This window comes from Ailuropoda melanoleuca, chromosome 13 (genome assembly GCF_002007445.2).
Source record: "Ailuropoda melanoleuca isolate Jingjing chromosome 13, ASM200744v2, whole genome shotgun sequence".
NCBI lineage: Eukaryota > Metazoa > Chordata > Mammalia > Carnivora > Ursidae > Ailuropoda > Ailuropoda melanoleuca.
The window spans coordinates 59,742,096-59,750,781 of NC_048230.1; the positions used below are offsets into that span (position 1 = coordinate 59,742,096).

An 8,686-nucleotide genomic window follows, 5' to 3' on the forward strand; every position below is an offset into this window, starting at 1 on the left:
GTCCGCAGTCCTCCCAGGTCGTCTCGCGCGCGCCAGCCATCAGACGACCCAGAAGTGGGCGGCCAGGATCCCCCAGCCTCCCGGGGGCCCCGGTCCAGGCTGGATGGCTGAGCAAGAGGCGCTAGGACCCCAGGGCAGAGCCTCGGGGAAGGCAGTCGGGGGGATGGGAGGGTTACCTTACTTGGTGTCCCCGCGGTCACCCTCTGAGCACGCCGCCCAAAATAGTCCCCGGCGCCCGCCGGCCTGTCTCGTGGCCGGGAGATGGCTGCTGTCTCCGACCCCGTGGACTTGGGTGCGGCCTGGAGATCCGCGCGCCCCGAGCCCCCTCCCACCCGCTTCCACCAGGTGCACGGTGCCAATATCCGCGTGGACCCCTCCGGGACGCGGGCCACACGCGTGGAGAGTTTCGCTCACGGCGTATGCTTCAGTCGCGAGCCGCTGGCCCCAGGCCAGGTATTCCTGGTCGAGATCGAGGAGAAAGAGCTGGGCTGGTGCGGGCACCTGCGCCTCGGCCTGACCGCTCTAGACCCCTCCACTCTGGCCGCCGTGCCCGAGTTTTCGCTGCCCGACCTGGTCAGCCTTGGCCACACCTGGGTCTTCGCCATCACGCGCCATCACAACCGCGTGCCCCGGGAGGACCGCCCGGAGGCCGAGGCATTGGCCCCCAGCCGCCCCCCGGCCCTCCTGGTGGAGCCGTATCTGTGCATTGAGCAGTTTCGCATTCCGCGCGACCGCCTGGTGGGTCGCAGCCGGCCCGGGCTCTACAGCCACCTCTTGGATCAGCTGTATGAGCTGAACGTCCTGCCTCCGACCGCACGCCGCAGCCGCCTGGGCGTTCTTTTCTGCCCGCGCCCGGACGGCACGGCCGACATGCACATCGTCATCAACGGCGAGGACATGGGCCCCAGCGCCCGGGGGCTGCCAGCCGCCCAGCCCCTCTACGCAGTGGTGGACGTGTTTGCCTCCACCAAGAGCGTGCGCCTGGTCCAGCTCGAGTACGGCTGTAGGTATCCCATCCCCTGAGCAGCGACCCCTCCTGGCCCAGTGCGGGGACAGGAACTTGCTAGGATTCCCAAGCCAGCTAGCAAGGCCTTTGTCCGTCAAACATTAGTTTAGAAATTGAGGAATCTGACTTCAAATTCTGCCTCTGCTTGGGATCTTTGACAAGTCACTCCCTGGCTCTGAGCCTCCCTTTAGCATCTCAGCTGTGATCCATCAGGTTGCTTGCTTTGCCAGTATTTTCTGTATTAAGCTAGGGCAGGGATTCTAAACTGATGTTACACCTGGGTTGCTTTCAAAATTGTGTGCTCTTTTATTAAACGAATGTTCCTAGATTTGGGCATACCAGTTTAAAGTCATCATAGGCCCCAGATCGAGAGTATCTTATTCGTGAGATCTGGTCCTTTATAGCCCTCTTAAGCCCTTTATTTATACCTCTGATCATTTTATGAATTCAGTGAACTAGAACCCACTCTGTGTCAGACCTGTGCTGGAGGCTGGGCATGCACCGGTGAATCAGGCACTACCTGTACCCCTGGCAACTGCTAAGGGAGGGTTCATATAGAAATAGGGCTGCAACATTGTGGAGGTTTTGAAAGAGGTGCTTAGGTCAACCACATAAACAGCCCTGTGACGCAGGCTGGACCTGGAGAGCAGAAGGGACTTGCCCGAGTTAATGACAAAGGGAGAACCAGGACCTAGGTCTTCTGGGTCTCAGCCTCAGAGCCCCCTCCAGTTCAGTTTGCCTTTGACAGCCTTCTTTCCACAGTGCCGTCCCTGCAGACTCTGTGCCGCCTGGTCATCCAGAGGAGTGTGGTGCACCGGCTGGCCATTGATGGGCTCCACCTGCCGAAAGGACTTAAGGATTTCTGCAAGTACGAGTAAAGGCCTGCAGCCGCCCTGGAGCAGGGCCACAGGAGCGTGTCCTAGCCCTGGCGCTGTGGCTGGCCTGAAGCTGGCCATACTGCTGCCAGCCAGGCCTGGAAATAAACACAGCCGATGTTGACACCGATCACTGGAGGGTCTCCTTGCCCTGGAAGCCTGTGAGGGGCACTTCTTGTAGAATCGCTGTGGGTCAGCAGGTCAGAGCAGGACAGGGCATTTTATTTTTATTTATTTTTTAAAAAGATTTTATTTGTTTGAGAGACAGAGTGAGAGCAAGCGCACACGAGCAGGGGCAGGAGAGGGATAAGCAGCCTCCCCTGCTGAGCAGGGAGCCTGATGCGGGGCTTGATCCCAGGACTCTGGCATCATGACCTGAACTGACGGCAGACACTTAACCGATGGAGCTACCCCAGGCGTCCCTAGGCAGAGCATTACAGACATCACCTAGACCAGTGGTTCCTAGCCTGGCTACTCATTACGGTTATCTGGGATAAACTAAGGAGCTGAAGCCCCAAACCCCATCTCCAGAGATTCCCATTCCACTTGTTGGAGGATTAGGCCTACACATTCTTTTGTAAAAGCTCCCCAAAGATTCTAATGTACAGCAGGATTGAAAAGCATTCCCCTAGAATAGAGGCCTTGACTTTGGCATATATTATAACCACTTGAGGGACTTCGAGAAATACTGCTAACTGGGTCTGAGCTGGGGATTCTGATTTAATTGGTCTGGGATGAGGGTGGGCATCAGTATTTCTAAACGCTCCCAAGAGAATTTAATGTGCATCCCAGTGTGAGACCCAGTGCCCTGGACCAATGATTTCATTTTGCAGATGGGAAACCAATCCTAGAGATGGGAATGTATTCCAAAGTCACAGAGCAAAGAATGAGTGCAGAGCGTTCCCTCTCTCGTACTGCAGAGCACAAAGCACCCGCCTCGTTATTTGTATCTCTGATCATTTGCTTCCATTACAGAGAATCTCATTTAATCCTCACAACTTCTGGTGAGGGAGTGGGTAGTCCTTACTTCCACTTTACAGAGGAGATTACCAAGGAACAAAACTGTCCAAGTGACTTGCCCAAAGTAGAGGTAAGAACCTAGAATGTCCAGTTCCTGGTCCAGTGCTCTTTTAACCCCATCCCATTGTCATACACAGGTTCTTAGAATGAACAGGTCAGTGCTGTGAGGTAGGTTCCAGGTGTAAAGGGGAGGGACTATGAGGTGACATTCTAGAATGGTGGAAGGGGTAGGACAGGAGGCAGAGACTTTTCCCTCACAAACGGGGGCTTTTGGGCAGCCATGTCCTATTTCATGTCTCCACAAACTCATCAAGGTCTTCTGCCTTCCAGCCAAGGTGAGAGAGGGGCTCCTGGAACTGGAGCGGATACCACAACTTTCCGTGAGAACTTGTTTCCTGGCTCTGGGGACGTGGAGGTTCTGCTGGACATTTTTGGGCTGGCCCTGGAGTCAATTCTCCGAAGAAAGCCATTCCAAAAGTCCTTGCCAGTGGCTACCTGCTCACTCACTCATTCACTCAACAAACACTTCTCCATTACTTACTCGGTGTTGGGGACTGAGGGTGCGGATATGACTAAAACACCTAGTTCCCAGCCACTAGACAGCCCTGTTGGGCTGGTCTTAATTGCTCCTGTTTCCAGTGCTCTGTTCCTATGCCCTGCCCCTCAGGCCCTCCTGAAAGACACCAAGAATAACATTCCATCTCATTCCTGTCTCTACAGGTGGGGCTACTTCTCCGGGCTCATCCCTTGGCATCTATAGTCCTATAGAGCCAGTGGTGGTGGCCTCTGGTGGACTAGGCCCACTGAGCCAGAAAGCCCAGGCCTGGGGCCCGGCCCTGGCAGTGCCAGAAGCCAGGGGCTGCCCTGGGGGGCCTAGCTGGGAGACACTGCAGCGGAAGGAGTATGGCCGATACAACCACAAATTCCCCCACGCAAGGCAGCCCGAGAGCTTGGGCTGGGAGGACGGCTGCCCCAGAAGCAGAGCTCCCCACCTGGGCGGCCCCAGCTGGCCTGGGCCCCTGCTGCTGTGTGGGCTGTCACCAGGGGTTCTACCGATGCCCTCTGAGGCAGGGGGGAAGGAGGCGAGCTCCCAGCCTGACATCTGCATCCTTACCCTGGCCATGATGATCGCTGGCATCCCCACCGTGCCTGTCCCAGGCCTGCGGGAAGAGGACCTGATCCGGGCGGCTCAAGCTTTCATGATGGCCCATCCGGAGCCAGAGGGGGCAATGGAGGGGGCGCGGTGGGAGCAGGCATGTGCCCACACAGCCTCTGGGCAAATGCCCCTAATGAGATCCAGGAGAGGCCAGCCTCCTGGCTCCTGCTTGTAGCTGGATGAAATAGCACCAGACACATAGGGTGGCTTCTCTGTATGGTTTTTGGGCAGATAGAATCGGGAGTGCCTGTGCCACGGATGGGGATAGGGTGGTTGTTTGAGCCACTCTGGTCAATACAAGTCTTTCATCAGGGCCCAGACCCCAGGAAGTTTCTCTAGATACCACTAAGTCAGGAGACAGGACTTCTCAGAGTAGTTACAGTGAAAATTACCTGAGGCAGGAGGCCTGGCTTGGAGTGGAGGCCTCTTTTGTATTGTTTTGGGATTCGATCAAGATTTCTTTTTTTTTAATTTTTTAAATTTTTTTAATTAATTAATTAATTTATTCAACAGAGATAGAGACAGCCAGCGAGACAGGGAACACAAGCAGGGGGAGTGGGAGAGGAAGAAGCAGGCTCATAGCGGAGGAGCCTGATGTGGGGCTCGATCCCATAACGCTGGGATCACGCCCTGAGCTGAAGGCAGACGCTTAACCGCTGTGCCACCCAGGCGCCCCTCGATCAAGATTTCTTATACAAAGTCCTAGGCAATGTGAATTTTCCTCTTGCCTTACATTTCCCAGCCAGCTGAGATCAAGTGATGAGACCAGAGGCAAGGAAAATGAACAGTTACTTGAGCGCCCACCGGTCATGGGCCCATTATATGCAGGCTCTCCTTTAATCTTACCAATGCTGTGAGGATCTCCATTTTTACAGATGAACAGATTGAGCCCTTTGAGAGGTGACTTGCCTGATATCCCAGAGCTAGTAAAAAATCAGGCAGAGAAAGAACCGGGATTTGTACGTAGTGTCGGACTCCAACGTCTATTCTTTCCACAATACTTGCTCTACTGCCTTCTAGAAGACAAAAAACTAGATGAGTGCTGGAATAGGCAACATTTGACTTTAATGACCTCCGGGTGGGGCCTAGAGGGCAAAAGCTGGGATCTACCTCCTCTCCCCTGTGGGTCAGGCGAGTCATCTAATGACTGGGGAAGCTGTTACCAAGCCCCTGCCCTTGATCTCTACCCAGTGTCTTATCCTAGAAGCAGGACCACCTGTTTCTAAGGCCCTTGAGCTAAGAATGGTTTTTAACCTTTTGAAAAGGCTGCCGAACAAAACCAAACCAAGAATATACAACAGAGACTGTGGCCAGCAAAGTCTAAAATATTTACTTCCAGGCCCTTTACAGAAAAGGTTTGCTGACTCCTGTCTTAGGAACTAGATACATTTTAGGTAACAAGCTGTGGCAGAATAGAAGACCCCTGTCCTTTCCTGGAAGGAGGGCCCATGGAAATACAATAGTGTGAGCGTGTATGTGTACATGAGCATCTCTGGGCATGGAGGGTAATCAGAGCTGGACCTGCTCATAAGGGCCGATCCAGCTGTCGGCCAGCTCCCGCAGGGTGCTGTACCTCCGTTCAAACTCCTCCTGGCTGCACTGCTGCAGGAGCTGCCCCACCTCCTCAGTGAGGAGAGCCACGGCCAAGTGCTTATCCAACGTCTCACTCCACTTGCTGCCCAGGATGTTGTCTAGACTGGCAGCACAGCCTGCTGTCCACTGGGCTGGCAGCATGTCGGGCTGGAGCACCTGGTGTTGGGCACTGAGCATGGCCAGGATGTGGCGGCAGGGCAGGTGGAAGGCCTGGTGAAAGTAGCAGCTGCAGCTGGCAGGGGGCTGGGGCTGCACCCTGTGGGTGTCCTCCAGGATCTGGATGTTCACCTTTTCTGAGCCGGAGCCGATGAGGTGCACAGATTTCTGGACCACAGCGAGCTCACCCAGACAGAGCTGGGCTGCCGGCCCCGTGCAGATGGCATTGAGAGAGTGCTGGATGCGGGCTTCTACCAGCTGCTCCACTTTGGGGCTTTCGGGGCTGATGTCTAAGGGGGCGTGATTGTTCTGGGCACTCAGGCCCGGGCTGAAGCTTGCCTCGTCTCCCGCGTTCTGCTGCATGTATCGGAGCAGAGAGGCCATGCCTTGTTCCACAGAGGGGGTGGTGCCGAAGAACTGGCTGAGGACGCGGGTGGTGACCTCCAGGCCCTGGAAGTAGCGGCTGCTCTCAGCTCGGCTTCTCCAGCGGTGGGCCAGCCAGATGCGGTCGTTGAGCAGCCAGTGTGAGTGGAGCTCGGGCAGCTGGGCCGGAGGGATGCAGCTGCTCAGGAGTGTATACAACTTCCTCAGGTTGCCGGCTGTGGCTGAGCACATCGTGCTCTGCAGGGAAGTGAGGAGCACCCTCTCCACAGGCTGTTCCAGGGACAGCTGATAGAACTTGCCCTGGAGGAACTTACAGATGTGAAAGGCTGAGAGCAGGACCTCGGCTGCAGGGAACTCCATAGCGAGGGTGGGCAGCGGGAGGAAGTGGGGATCTACCAGGATGGTACAGACTCTCTCCCACGCTGGGTTAAACTTCTTGAACACCTGGAACATCTGGGCCAGGCCCTCGGCATCCTCCTTGGCAGGAATGGCGAAGTAGACTGCCCGGGCGAGATGACCCCCCAGCTGCACCCGAGGTCCATCTACGAGGAAGGTATATAGCACCTTGCCCACTGGGTTATAGGTCCGGTGGATAAATAAGATCTCAGGGAAATGGGCAAAGACACTTTGCATAAAGCAGCTCTGGTAGTTGAGGGTCTCTAACTGAGCAGTCTTGCTAACCTGATGCAGCAGCAGAGGTGGGTTTGGGTCCTCAATCAGGAGCTCATTCAGCATTGTCAGGGCCATGGGGGAGATGGGAGATGTCTAGATGCCAAGGTCAAAACGCTTTCTCTGCAAGGCTGCTGTCCAGGAGACTCTCAGGATCTCAAGCTCCAACTAAGCTGAAGCTTGAGGCTGGAATGTAGTTCCCCGATCTTGTTCCAAAGATGGGCCTATGGAGAGGAACAGAATTTTAAGGAGAGAGTAGGGGCTTGGCTCCTCAATTATTCATCCAGACAATACTGCTTACTGTGTACCAGCACTGTTCTGGGGGAGATACATGATAAACATATAAACAGATAAAAATAGAACAGTCAATGAAGGTTGCAAAGACCACAAAACTGGGTAACAGGTAGAGAGTAAGTTGGGAGAGGGAGAGATATTTAGCTAAGGTGGCCAGGGAAGCTCTCTCTGGGTGGGGGGAGAGGATGACATTGGAGCTGAGACCTAACTGATAAGCTGGCCATGGGAAGATTCAGTTCCCAGAGATTTAAGTGGGTGTGAAGGCTAGACCTGTATATGGTCTTCCCCCCCCCCCTAAAGAGCATTTTAAATATTTATTTAGCACTTTATATTTACAGATTACTGCTTGGCATCCATTCTTTCATTTGGTCCTAGTATATGTAAGAGAACTGTAATTGCCTCCCCCCCCCCCAATTATATGATTCTGGGCAAGTCAGCGACTACCTCTGAGCCTCAAGCCCTTCAACCACGAACAGGGGCTATCAAATGTGCATGGGTTCTCCTGCCTCTCCATAAATCCCTCTATGAACTGCAGTACTCTGTTCAAATGTTTCCTCTATTTGGTCCCAAACCGGGTTATGTCCCCATTTTACAGATGAGAAACTGAGGTTCAAAGAGGTTAAGTGACTTGCCCACCATTACTCCGTAAGTAGCTGGAAGCTGAGTCTTTGGCTCGGGGTCCTGATTGCTTTCCACAGTATCTCAAGTCCCAACACCAGAGAGGGGACGCAGCCTCTGACCTCTCACCTCTAACCCGGGTGGGAGGATGTAGATGTCAGACGTTCCCGTTCCGAGTCCGGCTGGAGCCAGAAGAGAAGTCAACCTCCCAGCCCTTTGGGAGCTGTGTCATGGCTGACCGCGGTCATCAATCGCTTCACACCTCCACCCCTTCAGAAATCACTCACCCACTGCCTGGCTCCGTCGCCATTTCTCCTTATTTGACCCTGCCTCTGACTCTGACTGACCTCTAGGCTCACCAACCGCGGCACCAGCTTCGCCGTGACTCGGGCCAATGGCCTGAAGAGTTCGCGTTCGGTTTTTGGGGCCTAGACCAATCGTAGCCGGGCGATTTGTGGGCGGGCCCTGTTCCTAGGGTTACGAGGGGCTCGGCTGGCGGTGACCAATGAAAGCCCGAGGACACTAGCATCCTGCCGAGCCTGAGTCCTGAGGCTGGAACTCAGAAGACCCGCGTCTGGGGAGACGACTCAGGAAGGGCGGGTTACTATGGAAACTCCTCAGAGGCCGAAAATGAAAAGGAAAATAAATAGCAGTGCTTTATGGATTTTTCTTTCTTTTCTGGTCAAATTCCTTAGCCCCGGGTGTGTGTGTGTGTGGGGGGGGTCAGGTAGGAAATCGTGCCTACGTTGTTGTTCTGTGTCTTCCTCCTGATGGAGAAACTGAGGCCCAGGTCTCAAATTCTGCCTTCTCCATCAGGGGTCAGGGGCCCAGCCCTTAGAGTTGAGGAAATCCGGATCTCCTTGGGAGAGCTGAACCTTGTGTTGCCCAGCTCCACCCCCTCCAGTGTTTTACAGA

The 8,686-nt window shown here is 54.7% G+C and overlaps 3 protein-coding genes across 5 annotated transcripts; 2 read left to right on the top strand and 1 right to left on the bottom strand.

Moving 5' to 3' along the window:
- Nucleotides 1-235: 235 nt before the first annotated feature.
- NEURL2 (neuralized E3 ubiquitin protein ligase 2) lies at nucleotides 236-2,029 on the top strand. The gene is made up of 2 exons (XM_002928053.4): nucleotides 236-1,003; nucleotides 1,769-2,029. The coding sequence occupies exons 1-2, from the start codon at nucleotides 262-264 to the stop codon at nucleotides 1,882-1,884; spliced, it is 858 nt and encodes a 285-aa protein (XP_002928099.1). The 5' UTR covers nucleotides 236-261; the 3' UTR covers nucleotides 1,885-2,029.
- A 1,136-nt stretch (nucleotides 2,030-3,165) lies between these two features.
- SPATA25 (spermatogenesis associated 25) lies at nucleotides 3,166-4,601 on the top strand. Its single transcript, XM_002928052.4, has 2 exons — nucleotides 3,166-3,236; nucleotides 3,622-4,601. Exons 1-2 carry the CDS (start codon nucleotides 3,182-3,184, stop codon nucleotides 4,230-4,232), a joined length of 666 nt encoding a protein of 221 aa, XP_002928098.1. The 5' UTR covers nucleotides 3,166-3,181; the 3' UTR covers nucleotides 4,233-4,601.
- An 11-nt stretch (nucleotides 4,602-4,612) lies between these two features.
- ZSWIM1 (zinc finger SWIM-type containing 1) lies at nucleotides 4,613-8,108 on the bottom strand. 3 transcript variants are annotated; one of them, XM_002928051.4, is made up of 2 exons: nucleotides 8,059-8,108; nucleotides 4,613-7,083 (listed from the first exon to the last, which is right to left on the bottom strand). In XM_002928051.4, exon 2 carries the CDS (start codon nucleotides 6,935-6,937, stop codon nucleotides 5,567-5,569), a length of 1,371 nt encoding a protein of 456 aa, XP_002928097.1. In that variant the 5' UTR covers nucleotides 6,938-7,083; nucleotides 8,059-8,108; the 3' UTR covers nucleotides 4,613-5,566. The 3 variants fall into 3 exon arrangements, with proteins under 3 accessions (XP_002928097.1, XP_011234159.1, XP_011234160.1); XM_011235857.3 differs by having other exon boundaries at nucleotides 7,901-8,093; XM_011235858.3 differs by having other exon boundaries at nucleotides 7,790-8,093.
- Between the last annotated feature and the right edge of the window lie 578 nt (nucleotides 8,109-8,686).

Excerpts from the sequence above, each read along its gene's own strand:
- NEURL2 (XM_002928053.4), top strand. The coding sequence starts at position 262 with ATGGCTGCTGTCTCCGACCCCGTGGACTTGGGTGCGGCCTGGAGATCC. Across the intron at positions 1,004-1,768 it reads GGTCCAGCTCGAGTACGGCT|TGCCGTCCCTGCAGACTCTG; the intron begins GTAGGTATCCCA and ends TTCTTTCCACAG.
- SPATA25 (XM_002928052.4), top strand. The coding sequence starts at position 3,182 with ATGTCCTATTTCATGTCTCCACAAACTCATCAAGGTCTTCTGCCTTCC. Across the intron at positions 3,237-3,621 it reads TCTTCTGCCTTCCAGCCAAG|GTGGGGCTACTTCTCCGGGC; the intron begins GTGAGAGAGGGG and ends CTGTCTCTACAG.
- ZSWIM1 (XM_002928051.4), bottom strand. The coding sequence starts at position 6,937 with ATGGCCCTGACAATGCTGAATGAGCTCCTGATTGAGGACCCAAACCCA.